The sequence below is a fragment of the Triticum urartu genome, chromosome 6A (genome assembly GCF_056163025.1).
Source record: "Triticum urartu cultivar PI428250 chromosome 6A, HENAU_Tu73, whole genome shotgun sequence".
NCBI classification, from domain to species: Eukaryota; Viridiplantae; Streptophyta; class Magnoliopsida; order Poales; family Poaceae; genus Triticum; species Triticum urartu.
Window position 1 is genome coordinate 17091299 of NC_141878.1, and position 26543 is coordinate 17117841.

The following is a 26543-nucleotide window of genomic DNA, read 5'->3' on the forward strand; positions in this document are numbered from 1 at the left end:
AATAAATTATTTTGTGCATATGTGCGTTGGCTCAATCCTTGAAGCTGCTTTCAGATTGATTTGTGTAGATTGCAGACCAGACCGCCTTCCGTCAGTCTCAATCTTTGAACTTATCAAAGGAAACAAGCTTCTTAAGCTCTGATTCTGAAATAATAGTCTTTCAGACATGCCGAGCCCTCTAGTTCGCCCCTTTCGATGAATCTATATGACGTAATTCCCTGATTTGGCACCGGTTCGTCCACCTGGTCCAACAGGCTAAACCTACAGCTTATCTTGACAGCTAGCATATTCGTAGCAGCAGCATCATGACCACCACCACCATCGATGTGATGAACAAGTAGAGAAAAGGGTGTGCAATCAACAAATTCTATGTTGACGCCATTGATGTAGTAGACGATTCTCCAGGCATATCCTCTGACATTGAATGTGCCAGATGGAACAGCCCTGCAAACATCTGAGTGGTTTGTTGTTCGGGTCTCCGGGAGGAGGAGGGGGTGACGGCAGAGGAAAACCCAAGATAGCCTTTGGCAAGGGTTGTGTCCACTCACATGGTTTGTTGTTTGTAGAGGAATTTATTTGACAAGCAATAGTAAGCACAGTCATGGCCATATATAAAAATTTAGAATTGGGTCTTATGAAACAATCATGTGTCGTCACACATGCTGAACAACCATTTAGGTTGAGGGGCAGAGAAGATAGAGCAGAGCAGTAGAAGGATTGAGGAGGCAAAGGACCAGACCAGACCTTTTCCAAAGAGCGACAAGCGAGGAGAGCCAAGTGGCGCAAGTCGGCAAGGAGCCAAGGAGTGTGATGAATGGCTGACCTCCTCGTATCAGTCTGCCAAGCTTGGATTTGGTACTACAACTCGTATCAGCATACTATAAGCCTGCCCCTGAAGCCCGCTTCGATTTTGCGTCTCGTTGTCAACTCCGTTTACCTGATTTTAGCAGCGCGAACAAGATGGGACATCCGCGTCTACCTGAATTCTGAAACATAAGGAAGGCATAACACACGACTCCGTGCTATAACAGCTCACTTAGCACCAGCTCCAAGCAATGTAGCCAAGACAGTGCAAGTAAGTGGGCATCCAAAGAGGAAAGTAATGACAATAGTCTCCCTAGTCCCTACAGGCCACGAAACATCTGTCATGTTGGGATATCCTTCTAATGCCGACATCAGCTAACCAAGACTACACAACTGACGTCGGTCAATCGAAACAGTCGGCTTTCCCATTTCGTGCAGCTGTGTACTACACCTAGTCATAATACCAGAGCCCATGGTCTGTACTATTTTCTTCTTCCACTTGGCTTGACCACGTCATGTTCTCTTCTGCTAACATTATTTGGAGCTCAACGATTCAGCATCCTTCTTTGCCAATTTGTCACATGAGAAAACAATACAGGTAAGGGAACATTAGAATTAGCCACACTCTATTTGGTCATGATTCTGTATTTCAAAAAGAAAACTGTGGAAAGATAAAATAGAAATAATTATTAGACAAATAAATACCTTCACCACTTCAATATATTTGCTTTCTCGAACACCAACTTCCGATTCAAGTGGACAAGCCCATCACCGCATTGTTGTTTTGAAATGCTCAACCCCATTGGTAAAAAAACAGCATATCAAACCGTCAATGAGCATTATTTTGTTATAAAAATAAATACCTCTTGGCATGCATAATTTGTGAGGGGCATGTTGCAACCTAATCCTAAATTTCAGCCTTTAACCATGGCTCAATATGTGCAACTCAATGCAAGCGAAATTCTTATATTAATACAAAAATAGCGAGTAGACTACCTGCAACAGTACTGGTGAAGTTTTATTATCTGATGGCTGAGATTTAACCGAAGGATTTGCAGGCCGGCCTCCTATAGCTATTGTTGGAAGACCCATCCTATCTGCAAATTGATGGCCAAAAGCTAGCCAATCTTTTTCCACAAGCGCCTATAATAATGTGGTGAAAGAGTGTCATATATCAAAAAGTGAGTCATTCATTATATTATAATGTTAGAAATGACATTGGCACTATTGCAAGCACAATTAAAATAAAATAGAAAATAGAAAGTACTAGACAGCATGAATGTTACAATTAATTTCGACGCATGCAATTATTTTTGACACGGAGCTGCATGGTGTCAAAACAAATTATAGTTCTAATCTGAAACATCACCAAAATGCTCTTCTATTTCAAGCAAAAAGATAAATAAACACAAAATATAATGTTGAACTCAAACTAAAAGATTTTCAATAATCAAAACTAATCTGCCGTTTCTAGTATCTGCCGTTTCTACCTGAAATCCAGTGAACGTTCAATAATACGGATCAAGCAGGAGCGCAGCAAGTCCAACTAACTGTGTTGTTCTGTCCCAGCCATCACTGCAGAAGATTAAAAAAACAGATCAAATAAACAATATCCTTTCTGCAGCTCATTAAAGACACGAAGCGACAAAGTTATTGAGATCATGCAACCTAAGATGGCATCAAAAGGATTGCAAGATTATTGCATGATATCTGAACGAGGCAACTAACATTTAAAGTCCTACTGGTTGCTAGTAGAGACCAGAATTTGGAAAATATGATGGCATTGATTCCTATTTTAAAATTTTAAGTTCAAATTCTATAGCAGCCTCCAAAACGTGACCGGACATAATCTGCTTCTCAGATCAAATTTGTTTTTACACTTAAGTAGACCACCATGGTTTGCACAGTTTCTGGCTGGAACTATAGCAGCCTAGGTTAGACTTATTTTTCCATAACCAGTTTCTCAGAAATGTAGATGTGAATTAGTTGAGTAGTAGCCAGCACAGTTGCAATAGGGCAATAACAACAAGTGCAAGTGACAACCTATGTGGCTTTGTTAAATTGAATACAAGACACCACCAATGCATCGAACATCGAAACAAGTTGCAAAAAGATAAGGAATTCGTGTCAACGCATTTTATTTGGTGCATATAAAGTACCTAAAATACATGCTATACAAGACTACCAAATAAGTTGGCACCACTACCTAATAAGAGTAATACTGATGACAAATAACCCCAAATGTAAGAAAACAACGACATTCATGTCCGTACAAATTTCATGTTTTTGTGTGCAACATACACCCTTGTTTTCATGACATAAATCAATCTGAACCAGCAACAAATTCAATGTTGATACATGCAAATACAGAAAACATCATCACTCATGTTCACCATTTACCACATTACATGAATTGATTCAGTTAACAAATATTGCAGATAATGAGATATGTAAATTGTCAAAAAAGACCTGCAATGCACTAGAACTGAAGCTGATTCATGGGCAATTTTTTCAGCAATCCATGAACCACCAATGAGGATAATATGAATATGATTTAGCCATTCCTCCCGAATAGAAAAAATTGTCATGCTATTTATAATTCCGCCGCCCCAGGCTAAGCCATGATTTACCTATCAAAATAACAATAAATTGTCAATCTCCTTTTCTATACAATGATTCTTGACCATTTGTATACATTTCAATATGATGAAGTCAAATACTTCTACTAGCCACTAAGCTTAAACTAGAATCCTGAATCACTAGGAGTTTCTTCAAACGACCACATGGCCCTATAACTAAAATCTGTAAATAATTTTCACAGCAGAAGCTTTTCATTGGCTGCATTATAGAAAATACATGCAAATATGGGAAGTTACAGTCTTGTTCTGTGTGGAACCACATATCATTACAAAATTTACACATGAAAATAGTGCATGCTGGGTAATGAGGTATCTATCTAACAGACCTAAAAAGAGATGTAGCTCTCAACTTTTAAGGAAACCATAGACTTACCAGGTCTCCAATGACAGATCCAGCTGAAGGGGGTCTATTTGATGAAATTGATCCATAAGTATCAACATACTTCCGGAGAGATGAAAAACTAGCTCTCATTTCATATATATCTTCAATTCCAAGATAGACAACCTGGTCAGGCGCCAATAAAATAACAAGATGAAATAAAGGACGAAGAAATAATATGGAACATATGCACTAGACAACAAGCACTAGCCAATTCATACATATACTATTTACCTCAGATTTCGGATAGGAACAAACTGACTCTGATCCCCTACCATTTCCTACATCGCTGACCCCTGGCCGGGCATCAACTATGTATAGTTTCCTGTTTACAATGTAATCAAAATAACTGTGACCTGAATATTACTGGAACTGTTTATGATATAAATATCAGAATAGTAAAAAAAATGTAAAAAAGAAGTGGGTGGCATAGAAGGTAATGGTAACTAGGTTAGCATTTGTTCAATTTCCTGTGTTGATTCCCCATTTTTTAAAACAAAAATAGAAACATCAAATATACCACAGCAATCCAATAATCATCATGCCCAACCAAAAAGAATGAAAAGCATATCCAGAATACCTTATAAGGTCTGTGCGATGAATTCCTGGAGTGCAAAGGGCAGATACAAGTTTTTCATCCTCATACCTACTGATGCAAGAAAACTTACAATCAGATCAACCGCATTCCGAAGTCAGCGTATGTACCAAATCAATTTAGATGGATAACGGCTCACTTCTTAAGATTCTTGATTCCCATGTGCTGAGAAGACCTTGCCAGGACGGCTCCAGATGCTGTTATATGAACAAGTTCATGCTGGTTATAACTAAATGAAAGAATCTCTGAATAGTATTTCTAGCAATTGCAACATAAAAATTTGGTGACAACAAAATAAAACGAGAGCACACGCACCAAAATCACACCAGGAAATAACAGGGAAGCGACTAAGAGCTCGGCTGGTAGACATTTCTTGTAGCTCTTCATCACTGATGGGTGATAGAAAAATGGTAAGATTAGTCGAACATATGTCTAAACATAAAAATATTACATGATATTGCAAGTACCTTATGGTGCGTGGGACTATCAGGTGAGATGGATAGGTTGAACATAAGGAATAATCAGAATTGACTTCAGTTACCCTCCACCATTTATCCTCTAAACTCTTTTGAATTTCGAAACCGGTGCCCGGAGGAAACCATTTACAAAAAATGCGTTGATATTCTTTCAACAGCCGCATACTGGGACTGGTTCGATTAGCAACGGCTGGTGGAGTGGAATTAAGTGCAAATGCAAAAAGATCAACCAAACGTGAAGGTTTGGCGCATCTTGTCAAATATTCCACCATCTTACTCAGCTGCCAAACAAAACAGCATAATTATCTCATGAGTAAATTTTATTGCAAGTACAAAATTACAATATGCCTAGAAAGAATTCATTTTAGGCAAATGGAGTAAGCAGATAGTAGAAGAAAGCCAATCCTGTGGTTTCAGCACATGATTTCACCTATTCCAAACTCTTAGAGAACCTTTAATGATAAACTATGCCTGCTGATAAACCTTGCTTTTGGATATGAATTCACACAACAAATACTAGGTTGAAAAGCAAATCAAGGTTTTCATGACCTAGCTGCACCCAGCACACGGTTTTTTTGGGAATGGAAGATGGACACCATGGGAAGAAAAACTGGTGTAGATAATCATGAACACAGATGATTTTAGACTACGTGGCAGGGACCTTGATGCCATGTTTTTAGTTATCACACACCAAAGGTTTTAAAACAAATTATAAAGTTAATGTAAAGATTTCTACCAAAGTCTCATGTACTCTAGAATGTATTTTTGATACAATGTTAGCATATTTTAGATGCCATATATCAATGCTGACCTAGCAAGTAAAGTAAAAGTTGAATTGGGATCAAATAACTAGCTATATGATATAAGGTAGTGCGGACACATGAGAAAACAAAATGCAATGTTGCCTTGCATACAAGTACCTCTTGCTTTTGTTCAGATTTCAAATCAAACACCAGCATTCTCATATCGTAACCTGAACTGAAAAACCATTAAAGTAGACATATATTTGTATTCAAAGAGAACTCCAAACATTAAATGCGTACCGATTATTTCAAAAGACCGTACATCCTGTTCCTGGAGAAAAGAGTGTGGCTTTAAATCATGTGACAAAATCAGTGCAATGAATAATTTAAGATGGTCATGAACCAATTTTTACATGTACTAATTTACATTCCTCTTTAATCCACCACATTAATATATATATAATCAGAAGTAGTTGGAATCACTAATATCAATGTGAAAGGTGTGCCCAATTCAGCTGCACCATATGGGGTTGTCCTTCATGCAGGGCAGTACGATGGCCATCGTTTATCTTCACGAACAGAAGCAGCAACATCTTGCCATTGCCCCTCTTGGTGCTGACACTACCGCCAGTAGTCGAACCCTCGCTTCCGCAGTTAACTTCCCTCTAAGGCGAAACACTCCCCTACCAATGCATTGTGACATCCCAGCTTCGTTGGATTGCTTAGCCCTCATCTTCAGTGTAAGTGCGCTCGATCAGTGAGATATTGCGCACTTCATAAACAGTGGGTGGATGGAGGCCATATGTTTCTAGAGGACAGTTTGTGCAATTTGGAAGATCAAATTCTTACTTCAGACTTGCAGAGAAAAGCCATGATTATGTTAATTGGGCTGCAGTTCAAGTTACAGTTCGAAAAGGGGGTAGACAATAAGGTAGCAGATGCACTTTCAAGAATTGGCATGCTTTTGCTATACAAGAGGTGCCCCCAACCTGTGTGGTTACAGGAACCTGTTAACTCCTATGTAGTAAATTCAGAAGCTCAGGAGTTACTAGGAAGTTAGCTCTTACTCCTGAATCCTGATGCAGACCAGACTTTTACTACAACATCAGGGGAGGATTTGGATTTTTGCTCGAGCTGGCTCATCTGCCTTTCTTCCTTTCCATTATGTTGGTCATATGAGGCTTCTTGATTTTTCTCTTCCTATTTTGGATTTGTTTACTGTAAATAATATAGAGACTATCTTGTTGCAATCCTATGAACAAGGGGGTCTCAACACAGGCTCGCACCCGTGACTGTCGCCATTGACGCCACCAAGATCACTAGGTGGATCGATCGCGACATCCACCACGCTGCTCATGACCTGGTTGGACACACAAGAGATCATGCCGCTACGGCCAACGTTGCCCAAGGGGTGGGGTGCCCACCCCACTGATGACCACGTCGATAGAAGGCCTCCGCATTTTCACAAGCTGGAGTTCCAACCAACCATGGCAAGGGTGACCTACTGTTGTAGCTTAATCAGTGCTAGTATTTATTTGCAAGTCAGTGCACATTGGCAAATAAAAAAAATGTGGTTGGCATCCTAGCACCTCACAGACTTGGCTAACCTATGGTATTGCCACAAAGAGTGCAAGCATGGTCAACCTCGAGCAAATCTGCCATCTTGACGGTAGTGGACTGCTTCTGCAGGCAAGCTTACTTCATTCCACTAGCGCAACCATACATAGCACCATGCATGGCACACACACACCTTCTCTGATGACATTGTGCGTCTCCACACCATTCCAGAATTTAATGTCTTCGAACGCAATCCCGTTTTCACCTCCAACTTCTAGATTGATCTATCTGCCATGTGTAGTAGCTCTCTTTGGATGAGCACTTCTTTCACCCCAGACTGAGGCAATCAACAAGACGAATTGCCATGCACCTCTGCTGCATGACCACAGATCGTCGATGCTAATGGGTGCGCTGGGTCCCCTGGGGTGAATTTTGCTACGATTCGTCCTTCCATTCCACGCTAAAGAAATCATCGTTACGAGTAGTGTATGGTCGGGATCCTACTGCTGTTCGCCACTACAGACCGAGTGAAGCACAAACTTTAGTCATTGATCCTGAGCTTCAAGATTGTGACCTCTTCCTGGCTGATGCGCGGACCCGTCTACTGCAAGCTCAGGAGTACACCAAGGTGCACTGCGATGGTCATCACCACAAGCTTCACTTCAATGTCAGTGAGTAAGTTTGGTTGCTCTTCATCGCAGTGCAGCAACGGGCTAGCTGGGGCCTAGCTACTATGGATTATATCGCATCAGTACCAAGATAAAACAACGCGGCCTATCACCTTGAGCTACCGGCCTCCTCCTGTTGCTCCTCCATCGCTACCTCCTCTTCTACATGGCAGGTGGTCCCCACGCCAAATCCAATGTGAAATTGCCCTAATCCCCCCCGCCGCCGCCACTAAGCACAGCCATACAACACCTCCCACCCCAGCAACACATTGATTATATTTCTTAATCGCGGGCCGCAAGTCAGAACAATTAGATATCAAATTGCGATAAAGGTAACCTAAGACAATTTACCTTTATTTGCTCAACTGTAGTAAGAGGGATGGTACCCAACTTGCTTTTTGTTTCTTTACTCTGCAAAAGAAAACACCATACTCATTAGATGAATAGTAGTAGGATGATGTGCGAAGAGACCCACATAATATAGACTTACCATGAAAAGAAACTGGAAATTCGTCACTAGGAGAATGCCATCCTCATTTGTGTTTCGTAAACGAATACCATCAAACTACGAAGAGGTGGGAAAATTAAATATGAGAAGAAAAGAATTCAAATTTATAATATAATTGATTATGTAGATCATTGTGTAAGCAAATAACAAAGTCAATTTGTTCTTGAAACACCCCCAAAAAATTCTCCTTTTGCATAAGCCTTTTTTTGTAAGTCGAGGTGGAGGCTAACCTTGGTAATAATCTTCTCGCCCTCTAACAAAAAAGGCGACCATCGATCCTTGGAGACAAAAGAAAACAACAAACAAGATCAGAGACAATGACCACAACCACACACCCTATCGCCCAAGACCTTACGCAGCCATGGTCATGTGCACAATTATCAGTGGTAAGGAGTGGCACCCAAGCATTCTACCAAAAGCCGGACCCTAACACCGCCTCTCACGCAAATGGCACAAGCATCAAAGGACAAGGTAGTGACAGACTAAGAGGGCGAGATAACGTACCGCGATATCCATCTCTATCAAGACTTGACAAACCAAAAAACTTTGTTAAAGAGGTGGAAATAAACCAAAACTTGCTTTCTCCTCGTGATATGGCTGCTTCGTAGTTGCAATTACCTCAATCAGCTGCTTGGTCTCCGTTTTCTGTTAAGAGAGAGAAAATCAATATCTTATTCGTGATATAAGCACATAAAAAAACTTGCCAACCAGATAGACAAATGATTGATACAGAATATAACATAGACAATGGAACAAAGGAGCATACAAGTTTCTGAAAGTCATTGACATGAAACAGACACAAACTAGGTAGCAATCAAGAAGTGGCAGTGTTACGTTGAGCATGTTATAGTAGATGCACAATAAAAAGCGAACAACTGATTGGCTGGGACAAAGGAGTCTGTTAACATCACAATTTATAAAACTCACAACATACCAGACCACAGAATAACTAAGATTGAAATATGCGAGAGGTTTTAGGGTCCCTCAAAATGTACTATTGCTACACAGCACGATCATTGCAATAATTTATAATCCAACAACACCATGCACACAGAAAACATGGTATCATTGATACTTGAGAACAAATCAAACAAAAAAAGATCATCAAAATATTACAAGGTTTTCTTCCCAGCAAAATTTGTCACAATAAAAACAAATCAAGCCAAAAGTACAGAAGATCTAGAGCTAGAGGGCCCTTTTCCCACAAGCTTATATACCAACAACAATGATTTCGAGAAATAGGAATTAAACCTTTAACATCTCCAACGTCATCCGTGCTGCAACTTATATACATTGAGTACTATGTACGGAGACACAAGAGATCGATCAACTACCGTACACATAAGATCAACCAAGTCACGCTTCTCCTAGTGCTTCGTGGGGGACACACAAACCGCCAAACAGATTAGAGACTTTTATTTCCAGCATCATGTAACGCCGCATAAGAATAAGATCATTGATCAATCCGAACAGGTGCTCGATCCAGAGCAATTTTATTATCTCTCCCATGGTAAACACAATATACACTTTGAATCTGAAGATTTTTTACCAAACAAAATACAAGTGTTTCAGCAACACATATATAAATATATCACCAAAATTTCTTATCCAGCCACTAGTGTACGGAGCAGAGGAATAACGGGGGGCGGGGGGGGGGGGGGGGGGGGGGGGGGAGAACGAAGCAGTGCTTACCTCAGCCTCGTGTGACTGTCGATAGTGGCCGGGGATGTCCGGGGAGAAGCGGCAGAGCAGCAGCGATCGGTGACGGAGCAGAGAAGCAAAGGGAAGGTGGGGGTTGGAGCAAGGGCCGGCGTCGGGGAGCTTGAAGCAGAGGCTTCCGTCGGATCTTGGAGGCGGAGCTTCGAGCGGTGGCCGGAGGCGCTGACCTTGGATGCGACGGAGGGAGGAGGAAGCGTCGGAGTTGTGGATGCGGCTGGATGGCAGGCGGCGGCGGCTGGGTGCGCGCGGGAAGGAACCCTATCGAGCTCGTTCGGCGGCTCGTGTGGAATCCAGGAATTGCAACATCTTTCGTGTTTGATCAAATCTATATATCTATAAAACCAAAATTACTTTAACGAAATATATTTTTATATTATACTATTACTGTATTTGATATGAAAAAAGCTTAGGATCAACCGGTGGATTTTCTCTCCCGCATCCGCCGCCTCGCACAGGACGACGCGTGTCCCAGTGTGCCTGCGCACCGCTTCACGTGCTACCTTATTATCTCGTTCCATGCGTTCGATTGCTCACAGCCACATCCACGCGTCTTATCCTTTCCTTTCTAGCACCATCTCCATCTCTCCTTCCTCCCATATCTCATCAACGCCCATCACCGAGCATCATATGCGCTGCCGGACTAGTCGTCGTTGTAAGGGAGCAAGTAGGTGGCGGAGCATCCAGGTTCCAAATCGGTGCAGGGCGAGGCTCCGACGCGGAACCGCAGGCTCGCTCACCTCAACTCACTTTTTAGGCGAACGACTCGTCGGCGTGCTTCTGCAGCAGCAGGAGCGGCGGCGCTGCTGCTCTGTTGCGGTCGGCGGCGACGTGCTTTGACGCAAGCAACATGGTAGTTATTTCTGCAACGCAGCCGTTGTTTCAGAAATTGTTTTTGCAACCCGGCCGTTGTTTTAGGAATTGTTCCTGCAATCTTCAGATTTTTGCAACATGGTAGTTGTTTCTGCAGCAACCCGACTGTTGTTTCAGGAATTGTTCCTGCAATCTCCAAACTTTTGCAACATGGTAGTTGTTTCTGCAACACAGTCATTGTTTCAGGAATTGTTTTCTGCAACGCGATCATTGTTTTAGGAATTGTTTCTGCAACACAACTGTTGTTTCTGTAACTGGTTTGTTGTTTCGGGAATTAATGTGTCGGGAAGGCGGCGCGTGTGTGCGAGGAGTTAGATCGGACGGCTCGCGCTCGGAGATCTGACGACTGTCGAGGTGATGGATGTTTACTAGACATCCACCGGCGGACGCGTAGCAGCTCCCATTTGATATCCTACTAGCAAACATGCCCATATAAAGGGAGAGAAAAAAATGTCCTTAGCATAATAAACACAAAAAAAATGAGACCAACCCAAAGGCTGACCCTTGTTGGCATTTTTTTATGGCCAGTACTAGGCGCCGGTCCCACGTCAGCCGTCCAATTGGCCGAACCAGGGCCGTCTGATCCCGTGGAGATGCCTTCCCGTACCCGTTCAGTTACGCATATACGAACAAAAAAATCTCCTCCTGCGCCAACCGCCAACCGACGCGCAACTTGCACGCAGTTGACGCGCCCGTGCGCTCCGGCAAGGCGCCGTGGCGCCCCTGCGTCGATGATCCTTGCAGCATCCCACGCCCGTCGAAAAACTCGTCGCCACCCTCGATGGTCGCTGTTGCTCAAGTTCTTATTTGTATGAGCATGAAAATAACAATGAACACCGATAGTAGCAAAAATTGATAACGGTTGCAGCAAAGAATACGTAGTCCCGGGTCTCGGCAACCTCATGATTCATCAAAAGGCGGATGTAACAATCGACAGCGCCGATAGTAGCAACAATCCAATACGGTTGTAGCAAAGGTGATACAAATGGTTCCGGCGAAAAAACATGGCAGCAAAAATTTGGTTAGTTAGCAAATATCAAAGACGGTGGTAAAAAATTGATACACTGGTTCCAGCAAATACAAAACGTGGTAGCAAAAAATTTGGTTGGTTTCAAACAAAAACGGAAGATGCTGGTAGCAAAAATTCGAGCTGGTTCCAGCAAAATCAAATCATGGTTCCAACAAAAAAATGTCACCGGATCTCCCCGCACTTGTCGCCGTGGTTCAGCATCGCCGCTCTGGTTCCAGCGCCTTCACCGGCTGGTTGCAGCAAAAACGGCAGCTAGTTCCAGCATCGCCGTCTCCCAGGGGTGCGCCCCGTCACCGCGGTTGCAGCACACGGAGCATCCTCGGGTCACCGTCGCCCGCGGTGCTGGTGGTCTCCGTTGTCGCTGGTCACCGTCTTCACGCACACCCGGTCAGTGACGGAGCCAGGATTCGAGTATAGGGGGGGCCGAGTACATATATTGATCTAATCTCGTTGGCAATTACTCGTAGCTGCTACTGAATTTATCGATCGTTGGGGGGGGGGGGGGGGGGGGGGGGGCAGGCCCTTGCTCGTCCCCCCTAGCTCCGCCCCTGCCACCCAGCCTCCACGAATTGCAGTGTGTGGTCACCGCCGTGGTAGAACCCCAGTCTCACGGTTGCAGCACGTGGTGCACCTCCGTCTCGCATCATGGTGGTCATGCCATGGCTTGTGGCAGGATTGAGTGAGCGGGCGGCCATGGCTGAAGAGAAGAAACCAAGGATGAGGATGAGCTCGGACGCTTGGAGAAGAGATAAGGCAATGTGTGGATAAGAAACGTCTGGATACCGATTGGGGGTAAAAATCTCGGATAAAAAGATGGGTGGGCTCTATGCGCACATGGCATGCATGAGAAGCCAGCTGAGCAACAGCGCGAGGCGACCGGCGCAAAGTTCTGGCGGCCGACCGGATATAAGCGTTTCCCTTTTTTTATAGGAGAAACTCAGTTGCTACCAGCCCACCCGAGTTCGAGTCACGGCTCGGACGCGCGGTGCTCGCGGAGTTTCTCCTATAAAAAATGCTAACGAGGGTTAGCTTTTGGGTTTGTTTCATTTTTTTGTGCTTATTGTGCTAAGGACACATTTTTTTTCTCTTCCTTTATACGGGTATGTTTGCTAGTAGTATATCAAATACAGTAGTATTATAATATAAAAATATACTTCGTTAAAGTAATTTTGGTCTTATAGATATATAGATTTGATCAAACACGAAAGATGTGGCAATTCCTCGATTCCACACGAGCCACCGAACGAGCTCGATAGGGTTGCTTCCCGCGCGCACCCGACCGCCGCCGACTGTCATCCAGCCGCATCAACAACTCCGACGCTTCCTCCTCCCTCCGTCGCATCCAAGGTCAGCGCCTCCGGCCACAGCTTGAAGCTCCGGCCTCCAAGATCCGACGGAAGCCTTTGCTTCAAGCTCCCCGACACCGGCCCACAACGTTCATGCTTCGCTACGGAGAAAACGCCAGTTGTCATGAATCAAGTTTGAATCGGTTAAGGAATTATGCACCGGACAATGGTCCCTGATGGCAGAAACAATGGATCGATTGACGGCAAGGTTCTCCTGGACGATGGTTCAGGACAGGAGATGTGATCCCGAGTCAATTTATCCGGTTGAACAAAGCTAGGCATAGATAATTAGTTCATTTTGAAAGTTAAAACAGAATAGAAAGAAATAGCATTATCAACAAATCCGAAGCAATAGTAACACGTAAGCGGTAGGCGGGATTTGCACTCTCTCTGCTGGAGAGGTCAGAGTAGCATAGTTAGAAGGAATCCTGGCCGTCGATCACAAGAACGGAAGAGTTGCAGAGGGCATGAGGTGATTTACTACCAAATTTACCAATGGAGAAATCATCCCTCCCTCTAGTTAGTCTTGTTTATACTGTATTTCTTTTTAAAAAATAGAGAAATCATCTTGCTCATTTAATGGTTACACGCATAAGGTAAACAAGATTATCTTCAACCTCCATGATGTCCTTTCCTAAATAAATTGTCATCACTATGACAATATCACGTCACACGTCATATGTGGTAGTAGTGAAGGTGAGAAGATGGGTCAACATTTAGACTTTCATTTGAGCATCACCTGGACTCTCCAAGATGAAGTGCATGCAGGAGATCATTCTAATCATGATAGATTTTTTTTCTCAAATACGCATGAGTGTGCGTACTTTATATTAAAGAAGAAGATGGGAAAAGAGCCCCTCCATGTTGATGTTATATATTACATGAACGTAACTCCACCCAAGTAGTCACGGGTACTGAACTGCGTCCCTCGCGTCGCCCCCGCCCTGGGCGACTCGGGGGCTCTCCAACCCTAGGGCCGCCGCCGTCCTCTCCTTCTCCCCTCCTCGCGCCGCCGCCGGGTGACGCCGCCGGGTGAAACCCGCATGGCAGACGGCGGCGGCAGGGGGACTCCCTCTCCCGACTCCCCTTCCTCCGCGGGCGGCGGATCTAGGCGGCAGGCGGCGGTGTCCTGCGGCGCTCGCGGTTTGGCGCGAGGTGGTAGGCCTTGGCGAGCGGTGGCGGGGCGCGGGGCACGCGGCGGCGAGCCTCGGCAGGCGGTGGCGGCTGCGCGCGGGGCTGATTCTGGGGCGGCGGCGCGGGCATGGATCCATCGCGGATCTGATCCTGCGGGCGCGGTCTCGGCTTCCCCTGCTCGGCCGGCGGGTCTTGGTGGGGGGCTTCTCCTTGCTGAGATCTAGCAGCGGGATCATCCAGATCCCGGCAAGGATGGCGGCGACCCGTGCACGAGGGATGGAGGTCTTCGATCAGATCCGGGTGAAAACCTGCTATTGGCTATTGCCAAGGCCGGCGATGGCGACACTGTCTGCGTCGTTCCCTTCCTGAAGGCATCGTCGTGGAGAAGTTCAAGGCCACTCTCTGCTACCTCCGGGGGAAACCCTAGATCAGTAGATCGGATGACGGCGGCTCTCTGGTGTCGTTTCCCCCTGGGGGCGTCATTCTTGGAGGTGCACACGGGCTCGAGGGACTAGAGAACGACGACTTTGGTGAAGCGGTGCTTCATCTTACACATTGATGGTGGCGGATCTCGGCGGCGTGGCGCTATGGAGACTCGGCGTCTGATGCACGGAGATGGACTCGTGCAGGAGGTGGAAGCTGTCTGGCGTCATGGTGGCGTTGATGGCAGATAGGCCTGGCAAGGTCGGTGCAGCAGTACAGCTCTGAAGATGGATTGGTGGCAGGCGGCTGTGGCGGCCTCATACCCGGCAGGGGTCCTGGTTGAGAAGCACGCCGGACTGGTGGGTACCCATACCAGGCAGGCGTCCTGGGTAGGACCTCAAGTCTTTAGATGTTTAGGTTTGGCTGCGTGGTCTGTTTGGTATTAGTCCAAGACTTTCAGCGCCCCTACATCAACTAGATAGGTATAGCGACAGTTGGTGCTTGTTTTGGTGGCTTTAGACTTATTATTGTATGACTCTATACGGTCTTGTGTCAATAATTAATAAAATGGCCGTATGCATCGCTCAGATGCAGAGGCCGGGGGTCGTCCTCCTTTTCTAAAAAAAACTCCACCCAAGTACTGACCCGCAAAAGAAATACTCCACCCAAATACTCCTAAATCATATGGACTCTCGATAGCCCACTCGTCAACGCCCCAAGGAAGGCATTCACCTCTCCCTCTAAGGACCCCAGCTAGCTTCCATGTTCTACCATCTCCCTCTAATCTAGAGATTACATGGTCTCTCGATAGTATTGCCCCATCGAGCACAATCGAATTCCGATGCTTCCACAATTCCCACATGACAAGAATAATGATTGCTTGCATATCTTTCTTGTTGCGTCCCGTCCCGATCTTGTCATGGCACCACTCCGAGAGGGTAGATCCCCCAGTTGGGGTCCATTCCTGCTTGCCCATGGCTCGACAGACCACGCTCCAGATGTCTCATGCAAACACGCAGTCAAGCAGGATGAGTTGTATGGTCTCCCCCTTCTGATCACAGAACAGGCACGCCTCCTGGTGATCAAGTCCATGTCGTGTCAGATGATCCGAAGTCCAATATCTATTCCTCAGTGCCAACCAAGTGAATAACCTAGACTGTAGAGGGGTGTTGGACTTCCACATGAAATCAGCCATCGTTACCACCTCTCTACCCCGGAATTTAGCGGCATAGGACGAACTAGTCGAGTAGCAGCCATCAATCTCCCAAGCCCAAACAATGGAGTCGTGTTGCACACCATCAACCCGTTCCCTAGCCATCACGGTCAAAAAGCGCTAGGAATTCCTACATCGGCTCTGGGGTAGCTCTGGGCCAATGTCCCAAACCCATTCGCCTGTTGACAAGACCCGATGAACCATGTGTTCCGCGCGTGCCCTTGATCTGATCTGCCCATATAAACTAGGCGCCACCTCTTGAACTCTCTGGCCCTGTAGCCAACAATCCTCCTAGAAAAGCATGCTCCATCCATCCCCAATCACCGATCGAGTTTGCAGCCCTGAACAATTGCATAGACTTCTCAGGCATGTTGATTTTGAATTCTGCCCATGGCCTCGAGGGGTCAGATCATTGTAGCCAGGGCCATCAAGCTTACATTGCTTTATTTAGGCGAGCAAACCAAATCCCATGCCACAACACATTGACCACCACTTGCCACGGTCTTCGCGCACCAGAGAAAGCTCTCGCAAATATTATTCATTGCCGCGATCGTCTTCTGTGGGATGTGACCACCACATGGCGACCTACCGCGTACCCCTCAGTTTGAACCGGCCAATTCCGGTTTCTTTTCCACCGGCTGTTCCTTCTTCTTTTTCCTCTGGTTTTTTCATTCTATTTTCATCTTTTTAATGTTTTTTATTCTTTATTTTTTTAATTTCCCTTTTATCTTCTTTTTCATTTCATGAACATTTGTGAAAACTCGCAAACATTTTTTATATCTGCGAACAATTTTTGAAATTCATGAACATATTTTGAATTCAATAACATTTCTTGAATCTTATTACATGTTTTTTCAACTTGCGAACATTTTCGGAAATTCTTGAACATTTTGTGAATTTGCAAAGGTTTTCAAATTCAAAAACATTTTTTTGATTCACTATTTTTTTAAAATTCATGAACGTTTTGGAATTCATAGAAAGTTTCCCTAAAATTATTGAACTTACTTTAAAAAATTTAACATTTCTTCAAACTTGCGAATAATTTTTGAATTTCCAATTTTTTACCATATTCATGAAATCGCCAATATATTTTGTATTCATGAACAATTTTTGAAATTTCAGCACATTCTTTGAATTCATAATCTTTTTATAAATTTATGAACATATTTTTCAAATTAGGTTTTGTTTTAAAATTCTTATGAAAACCTAATTTGATTTTTTTAAAAAAAATTGATGAACATTTTTCCAAAATGGACATATTTTTTTGCATTTCTAGTTTTTAAAAGTTCGTGAATATTGTTTGAATTCCTGATTATTTTTTTAATTCATGAACATTTCCAGAAATTCATGAATATTTTTTACAATTTAGATTTTATTTTCTAATTTGCAGCAATTTTTTAATTTTGCGATAATTTTTAATGCATGACCAGTTTTTAATTGAAGAAAATTTTACGATTTTGAGAACATTTTAGAAACTAAAATATATTTTTCAAATTTGGTAACATTTTTAAAATTTTGGAAATGTTTCAAAAATTCGTGATCATTTATTGATATCAGAAGTTTCTTCAAATCCTGATAAAAGTTTTTTAAAAAAATTAAAATATAAAGAAATAATAAAACAGAAATAATTTGGGAGCCCTGCCCCACAGCTTTGCCAGCCTAATTTCACGCATGAGGGAGCGAGGATTGTGCCTTACCTCACTTTCCACTGCACGGGTCGGGGAATAAGGCGTCCCCTAAGAAGTATGTATTTAACGAGGTTAAGTAGGTCGAAACGATCCTCTATGGCTCTATCACTGGCATGTACTTAATAATACTATCCATGCACACAGAAAATACTATATACGCAAGACTTGCAAAGTAGTGAATTATACAAAACATGTTGCGGGAAAAAATACATTTGATTTTTTTTCCATTAGAGGAAAACCCGGCCAAAATGTACGAAAGTATAGGTTGTGCATGGAAAAAGTAATATACCTTTGAATATATGTTTCTTTTGCTAGAAATATATAATCAAATTTCGTCATACAATGAGAATGTAAGAAAATAAAAAAAATGAATGCCACTTCAAGGAAAATATGTCTCTTTAAAAATCAAGAATTAGAAATGCAGCAATATGTAGCACCAAAAATTGGCGCCACACACCTGGAATTAGTTTTGTAAGAGATAGCTTTGGATAGTGCCCATGAAATAAACACTTAAGAGGGCCGGTGGGGAAAGTAGAAATAGAGTGTGTGCAAGTGACTACACATCTAAAGGAAAAAAAGAAAGTGATATTTTGGTTCATGTCGAGATTCTTATGGAACGGATTTTTTTTGCGAAGGAAAATATTCCCCAGGAATTTGATAAGCTAAATCCTTTGGCCCAAAGGGCCTTTGTGGAAAAAATCCTTAGGATTCAAAGCCTCCAATATTCCTATTTCTAGCAATTGTTTTCTTTTTCTTACAAAAGTGTGTGCCGGCACGAGGCTAAAATGTCTCCATCGCCTTTGTGGTGTGAGTCCATATTATATTCTGTAGCTGAATGAGATTGTTTTGTATAAGCTCAAGTACACAGAACTTTAATTTGGTGCATACTGAGCTCACTTATCGAGGTTGATTTCCATTTTGTGAGGGAACTGTTGCACAGAACCTACTACAAATCAAGTTCATCCCTTCGAAGGATCAACATGCTGACATCTTTACCAAGCCACTGTCACTTCCCTCGTTTGAAGTCTGTCGGCGTGATCTCAACCTTCTTGACACCGGTTAAGATTGAGGGAGGGTGTTAGACTCCATATCGTATACAAATAGGTTTAGACATGTCGTATCTACCATGTAATTCTAATGGTCCTTGTTATATATATGAGACAGAGGTGCACCCTATACGTGCGTGCTATTGCTGTACCTCTCTGAAACTCTAGCTCTTAGACCGATCTCTTTAGGTTGGTCAGATTTCAGATTATTGTAACCGCAACTCAAATATTATCAACCATTAGCATCCATCATGCCTACCAGATCATATGTTTGATACCGACCTTACTAAATAAACAGAACAGAAATATACTCCCATCTCAGAGACATGCTGCCATACCATTTCCACATTAATTTTCGGACACCGGAATTGTATTGCTGCTAAAGAGAAGTATGTGAAGCAGTACTCCAACATACCTATTGGGAGAAACTCTTATCTTAACAAGCGCTGTGTAACATGACTTCCTTCCAACTGCTTAGACAAGGCCAGCTGCAGGTTCCGAACAAAAGTATCAGCACCATGACCACCAAAGTGAACCTGCAGCAACGAAGCCACTAGGATGCACCGGACGCTTGTCTTGGATCCATCACAACCAGATCAATATCATATAATGAAAATACAAAGGAATAGCTCAAGCACAATTACTTCAATATCCCAGCTTAATTAGCTTACAAAAGGCGCCACATATGATGGATGTTCTCCTAGAATCCCATGAGGGGCTTTGCCGTATCTTGATCATCGGGAAACAACAAAAGAACATTTCTCTCAAACTTTAGCAATCACTGATCTCTTTTTAAGATAAGAAAGTGATTTGTGAAAGAACACCCCCTGTAGGCTCATCACATGAATAGTTCCATCAAGTCTCTTCGATCGATTGGTGCTGCAGCTCACTGGCATATAAGCGCAAACAAAGCAAAGCTGCTGCTGAGAGGCTACTGCGCAACCAATATTTTCGACACCGATGAAGGAATCTCACACACATATCTAGACTCGCCATTACATATACTTCGATTTTCTTTATAAAAAAGAGAGGTTTTCCCTCTGATTAATCATGTGATACACTCTAGTACCACAAAATACAGTAGTAGTTAAACTGCAAATCCGATAGTACATGACTGACGACGGTACAACCTTGTCGGAACGGAACACACAATAAGATTAACCGGCAATAGCTGCAGCTACAACGCCACTGACGAGTAGTAGCTAGTAAGTGCAGCAAGCAGCTAGGTTCGTAGGCGGTTGATGGACCTATGGGTTGTAGTAGACGATCTTGATCTCGGTGACGCCGTGGCAGTTGCCGCCGGGGACGGAGTGCTCGAAGCAGTGGTTGCCGGTGTCGCACCCGGCGGTGGGGCAGTGGCCCTGCAGCGGGCTGCCGTGCGGGGTGACGGAGACGCGGACAGACATGCTCGCCTGGTCGGTGCTCACCTCGTAGTACGCCCCGCCCTCGTGGTCCATGTGGAACTTGGCCACGGCGGCGCCCTGCGCCGAGACGCTCCCCGTCCACGCGCACACGTCGAACGACTCGTGCTTCCCGCTGGGGAGCAGCCAGCCGTTGGGGAAGAGCTCCTTGCTGTTGGAGCGCGCCTCGATGCCCAGGTTCAGGTCGTGGCCGCACAGGTTCTGCACCGTCACCTTGTGGCCGTTGCAGGAGCCTTCGCCGACGGCCGGCATGGGCGTTGCCGCGGACAGAGCCACGAGCAGCAGCAGGGCCAGGGGCTTGGAGGACACCATCGCCATGGCTTGGAGGATTAGGGTGTCGAGGAAGGAGAAGAGGAGCTGGCACGCACTGGTTTGGATTGAGGTTTATGGCTGTTGTGGGGGTATTTATAGGTTAATTAATTAGGGCTTTGGCACCAAGGTTCGCTCATTCATTTTGGACGCCAAAAGTTTGGCGCCGATCGATTTTCGTTCGCGGCGTGGCGTGTTCTGGTATTCAACCAAACACGCCTAATTTTACGTCGTGTAGAGAAGAAGACTGCTCATCGGCTGTTATCCGTGCACTGAGACGGAGCATGAAGCATCTATCCGTACGTAAAGCCGACCAGCACGGCACGAGCTTTGGCTCCCCAAGAAACAGGACGCATAGGACACGGCCTAGTGCAGGGCAGGTTTGCGACCCCATGGTACGTAGCTTTTGTTTACCGATCGATCCTTTGCCTGAACACATGAGCTGCCTATAAGAGCTTAGGGAATTTGGGCCGTTTGGTCCTTTGCCTGATGCGACGTTGACCGTCTGATTCGGGCTCCGGTGATTCCTGGCTGTTACATCAAAAGTTCAAAATTAGTAGATGGAGCAACGAATAGTGTTTTTTTTTTCACCTTAGGATTTTTTTTGAACGTGTGACACACTCTATTCAACTCAAATAAGAGATATATCAGAAACAAGTTCAACTAGAAGAAACTGTGGAGGATCGTTATCCCACGAGATTACAAAATTAGACTTGTAACAACATCTAGCTATCTTGGGTGTGTTTGGTTCCTAGGCAAAAGCCGTTTTTGCCTTGCTAAGCTAGGCTACCCGTTTGGTAACAAAAATATGGACGCTGCTACACAGCGCCCACGTGCTATGCGTGCGCATCTCGCGGCCGCCAGTTAAGGAAAGTCCTCCTCTCGGTCGCCGCCCATGTGCTTTAAAAAAGGTAGGTTCCCTTTCCCTTGTAGGATGGAGTGAGTGCACGGATGGGAGCATGGGGAGGGAGCAGGAAAGCCGGATCCAACGCCCCCTCTACCTCACGTGACTCCCCCCCCCCCACCCCCTCTCCCAACCCACCACCACAAAAACCCATGCCCCACCTGATCAACACCTGTCACACAACAGCCAAAAAACAGAGTAAAAGAAGGCGAACATCAAAGCGAAAAATCCTGGGAATTTTTTTTGAAAAAGACAATTGTGTCTGCAACTCTTTCTTGTTGGTCAGGCAAAAATCTGGAAATTGTAGGCAAAAAAATTGCCAGAGCTGGGCAAATTTCTCCCGTGTGAAGAACAAAAGGTAACAGGCTGTTCCAATTTTGTTTTCTCCACGATCTTCGTTCTAGAACTTGTGGATTTCCCTGTCTGTACCTACCCCCCTGATCTACTACTTGCAGAAATTGCCCCCTGTACCGGATTGTTTCAGAACCTAGCATGTATCATGCCCCTATTCTTGCATCTCCCTTCACACGTGTAGACCTTGGATGCTACATAAAATGGCTGCTGACTCTTGAATTGTATCTTGTCTATCGCCCTGCACCTTGTTTCTGCAAAACAAAAAAGAAGCATATTTGTGTTAGTAAACTGGTCAAATAAGCTATTGTAGTTGCTTACAAAACAAGCTAGTAGTAAAGTATAGTTGCTTACAAAAACACAAGGTAGGCAGGAAAAAATCCTGAAAAACCAGTAGTAGAAAAAGATGTTGCATCCCCCCCCATATGAGGTTGTTCATTAAGTTTGCTGTGCTCTGGTGATTTGTTGCAAAAAAGTGCCCCTATTCATTCAGTTTTGCTTGCATGATGGAAGGGGGAAAATGCTAAAAAAGTGTTTCATTTACATTATGTATTAAATGCATATTGCTGGCATTAATCTCAATGAGGTCCCTGATAAGTTTCATGGTTGTGATGGTGGCCCTCCATACTGCACACAGGCACAAACTGAAAGAGTCCCTATTTCTATTGAGGGTGTCAGCGAGTCGCCGGAATTAGGAGCTGCTCCTGTCCAGGATGGCATGGTGTGAATTTTCGTGTTGCAGCAACTGCTGCAACATGCTATGTTTTTAAGGCGATGCTTCGCTCTAAGGCGCTGGGGGGCGCCTCGACACCTAGGCGACGCCTAGGCGCCAAAAGCGGACATATTTGCAAAGCGCTGGGGGGCACCTTGACACCTAGGTGTCGCCTAAGCGTCGCCTTATAGACGCCTTAAAAACATAGGCTACAGGAGACTTCCAAGGGGGTTGTGGGGTGTCTGCAGCTGACTAGGTCGGCGGGTTAGGCAACCTAGCACCAGGTGGTGGGCGAGTTCATTTCGGCCGGCTTAGGCGATTTCTCACGGGGTGTGGGCTGTGTGTAGGCGAGTAGGTCGGCAGGTTAGGCGACCTAGCACCGGGTGATGGGTGAGTTCATTTCAGCCGCTTAGGCGATTTTTCAAGGGGTGTGGGTGTGTGTAGGCGAGTAGGTCGGCAGGTTAGGCGACCTAGCACCGGGTGGTGGGCGAGTTCATTTCGGCCGGCTTAGGCGATTTTTCAAGGGGTGTGGGGGTGTGTAGGTGAGTAGGTCGGCAGGTTAGGCGACCTAGCACCGGGGGGTGGGCGAGTTCGTTTTGGCCGGCTTAGGCGATTTCTCAATGGTGTGTGTGTAGGCGAGTAGGTCGGCGGGTTAGGCGACCTAGCACTCGGGTGGTGGGCGAGTTCGTTTCGATCGGCTTAGGCGATTTCTCAAGGGGTGTGGGTATGTGTGTAGGCGAGTAGGTCGGCGAGTTAGGCGACCTAGCATCCGGCGATGGGCGAGTTCGTTTCGACCGACTTAGGCGATTTTTCAAGGGGGTGGGAGGTGTGTAGGCTAGTAGGTCGGCGGGTTAGGCGACGTAGCACCAGGTGATGGGCGAGTTTGTTTCGGCTGGCTTAGACGATTTCTCAAGGGGTGTGGGTGGGTGTGTAGGTGAGTAGGTTGGCGAGTTAGGCGACCGAGCAACTAGTGGCGGGCGAGTTCAACTCGGTTGGCTTAGGCGATTTTTCAAGGGGTGTGGGGTTGTGTGTAGGCGAGTAGGTCGGCAAGTTCGGCGACCTAGCATCGGGGGTGGGCGAGTTTGTTTTGGCCGGCTTTGGCAATTTCTCAAGGGGTGTGTGTGTGTAGGCCAGTAGATCGGCAGGTTAAGCGAACTAGCACCGAGTGGTGGGCGAGTTCATGTCGGCCGGCTTAGGCGATTTTTCAAGGGCTGTGGAGGTGTGTGTAGGCGAGTAGGTCGGCGGGTTAGGCGACCTAGCACCGGGGGTGGGCGAGTTCGTCACGACCGACTTAGGCTTTTTTCAAGGGGGTGGGGGGGGGGGTGTAGGCGAGTAGGTCGGCGGCTTAGGTGACGTAGCACCGGGTGATGGGCGAGTTTGTTTCGGCCGGCTTAGACAATTTCTCAAGGGGTGTGGGTGGGTGTGTAGGTGAGTAGGTTGGCGAGTTAGGAGACCGAGCAACTAGTGGTGGGCGAGTTCAATTCGGCCGGCTTAGGCGATTTTTCAAGTGGTGTGGGGGTGTGTGTAGGCGAGTAGGTCGGCAGGTTTGGCGACCTAGCATCGGGGGGTGTGCGAGTTTGTTTTGACCGGCTTAGGCGATTTCTCAAGGGGGGGGGGGGGGTTGTAGGCGAGTAGGTCGGCTGGTTAGGCGACCTAGCACCGTGTAACGTCCTCGATGCGGTTATATCTCCCACGTGTCGAAGCACGACTTAGAGGCATAACCGCATTGAAAGCAATGTCGCAAGTGAGGTAATCTTCACACAACCCATGTAATATATAAGGGAAAGAGATACATAGTTGGCTTACAATCGCCACTTCACACAATTACAAGAATAAAGCATTACATCAAACAGATACAATCAAGGTCCGACTACGGAACCAAAATAAAAGAAGAACCCCAAATGCGACAAGGTCCCCGATCGACCCCAACTGGGCTCCACTACTGATCCACTAGAACGAAACAACACAAAGGACAAGATCTTCATCGAGCTCCTCCTGAGCTTGGTTGCGTCATCTGCACGGACTCATCAGCACCTGCAAGCTGGTTTTGGAAGTATCTGTGAGCCACGGGGACTCAGCAATCTCGCACCCTCGCGATCAAGACTATTTAAGCTTATGGGTAAGGTAAAGGTATGAGGTGGAGCTGCAGCAAGCGAGTAGCATATATGGTGGCTAACATACGCAAATGAGAGAGAGAAGAGAAGGCAAAAGCACGGTCGAACAACTATGATCAAGAAGTGATCCTAGAACAACCTACGTCTAGCATTACTCCAACACCGTGTTCACTTCCCGGACTCCGCCGGAAAGAGACCATTACGGTTACACACGCGGTTGATGTATTTTAATTAAGATCAACTTCAGGTTTTCTACAACCGGACGTTAACAAATTCCCATCTGCCCATAACCACGGGCACGACTTTCGAAAGTTCAAATCCTTGCAGGGGAGTCCCAACTTAGCCCATGACAAGCTCTCACGGTCAACGAAGGAATAGACCTCCTCCCGAGACATTCCGATCAGACTCGGTATCCCGGTTCTACAAGACACTTCGACAAGTTAAAACAAATCCAGCAACACCGCCCGAATGTGCCGACAAATCCTGATAGGAGCTGCACATATCTCGTTCTCAGGGCACACTCAGATGAGCACTCCATACAACTAAAACCAAACCTCGAGTTTCCCCGAGGGGGCGCTGCACAGGACTCTCGTTTGGACCAACACTCAGAAGAGCACTGGCCCGGGGGGGTTTAAATAAAGATGACCCTTGAGTCCGCGAAACCCAAGGGAAAAAGGCTAGGTGGCAAAATGGTAAAACCAATTTTGGGCATTGCTGGAAGAGTTTTATTCAAGGCGAACTGTCAAGGGGTTCCCATTATTACCCAACCGCGTAAGGAACACAAAATCCGGGAACATAACACCGATATGATGGAAACTAGGGCGGCAAGAGTGGAACAAAACACTAGGCAAAAGGCCGAGCCTTCCACCCTTTACCAAGTATATAGATGCATTAATTAAATAAGAGATATTGTGATATCCCAACAAGTAAACATGTCCCAACAAGGAACAACATCTCCATGTTCCAACAAGGAACAAACTTCAATCTTCACCTGTAACTAACAACACTATAAGAGGGGCTGAGCAAAGCGGTAACATAGCCAAACAATGGTTTGCTAGGACAAGGTGGGTTAGAGGCTTGGTTCAACAATATGGGAGGCATGATAAGCAAGTGGTAGGTATCGCAGCATAGGCATAGCGAAAGAGCGAGCAACTAGCAAGCAAAGATAGAAGTGATTTCGAGGGTATGGCCATCTTGCCTGAAATCCCGCAATGAAGAAGAACGAGTCCATGAAGAAGACAAACGGACGTAGTCGAACGGATCCTCACAAACGCAACATTGTCGGAACCAACCCGAAGAAGCAACACCGGAAAGAAGCAAACAATCATGGTAAGCAACCACCACATAGACATGGCATGATGCACAAACAATTATGATGCATGTCTGGTTTAATGAAGCATGGCATGGCAAAGTGCACAAACAACACTACAAGTTAAGTGGAGCTCAATATGCAACGGGATGCATATTGACGGAACAACACAACAATTATTTAGTTCGATCTCGTTTATGTACCCAACAATATTAAATGTTGTTAGCATGGGAAGAGGTGAAGAAAAGTAAAACTATCTATCTAGTCAAGTTTAAATGAGGCCGGAAGCAACGAACAACAATTCCGGTAAATCCCCATATGCATATATTAGGTTTGGTACTGTTCTGCCCTAAACACAATTTTAGAGTTATTAAACATGCAAAGTAAAGCCACCATGTTAAACTAGGCATTTTTCCACTCCATTTACATATAAAGTTTGTTAAATTCCGAGTTACGGTTATTTAGTTATGAATTAAAGCATTTTAGCATGGCATAGGAGCAAATTAAAGCAAACATCATTTTAAGCATTTTAAACATGGATGGAAATGACATATTATGAAACTAGATGAAAAACTAAGAATATTT

General features: G+C 45.1%; 2 protein-coding genes across 2 annotated transcripts; both read right to left on the reverse strand.

Moving 5' to 3' along the window:
• Nucleotides 1-702: 702 nt before the first annotated feature.
• On the reverse strand, nt 703-10427 carry LOC125517246 (phosphatidylinositol-3-phosphatase myotubularin-2-like). Its single transcript, XM_087528965.1, has 17 exons — nt 10062-10427; nt 8874-9014; nt 8600-8647; nt 8352-8426; nt 8213-8272; nt 5937-5967; nt 5814-5866; nt 4885-5174; nt 4733-4806; nt 4557-4614; nt 4403-4471; nt 4057-4147; nt 3817-3948; nt 3274-3434; nt 2295-2379; nt 1510-1947; nt 703-1365 (listed from the first exon to the last, which is right to left on the reverse strand). Exons 2-15 carry the CDS (start codon nt 8883-8885, stop codon nt 2313-2315), a joined length of 1221 nt encoding a protein of 406 aa, XP_087385091.1. The 5' UTR covers nt 8886-9014; nt 10062-10427; the 3' UTR covers nt 703-1365; nt 1510-1947; nt 2295-2312.
• A 9405-nt stretch (nt 10428-19832) lies between these two features.
• Nucleotides 19833-20621, reverse strand: LOC125516182 (uncharacterized). The gene has a single exon (XM_048681666.2). The coding sequence runs from the start codon at nt 20575-20577 to the stop codon at nt 20086-20088; it is 492 nt and encodes a 163-aa protein (XP_048537623.1). The 5' UTR covers nt 20578-20621; the 3' UTR covers nt 19833-20085.
• Nucleotides 20622-26543: the final 5922 nt, after the last annotated feature.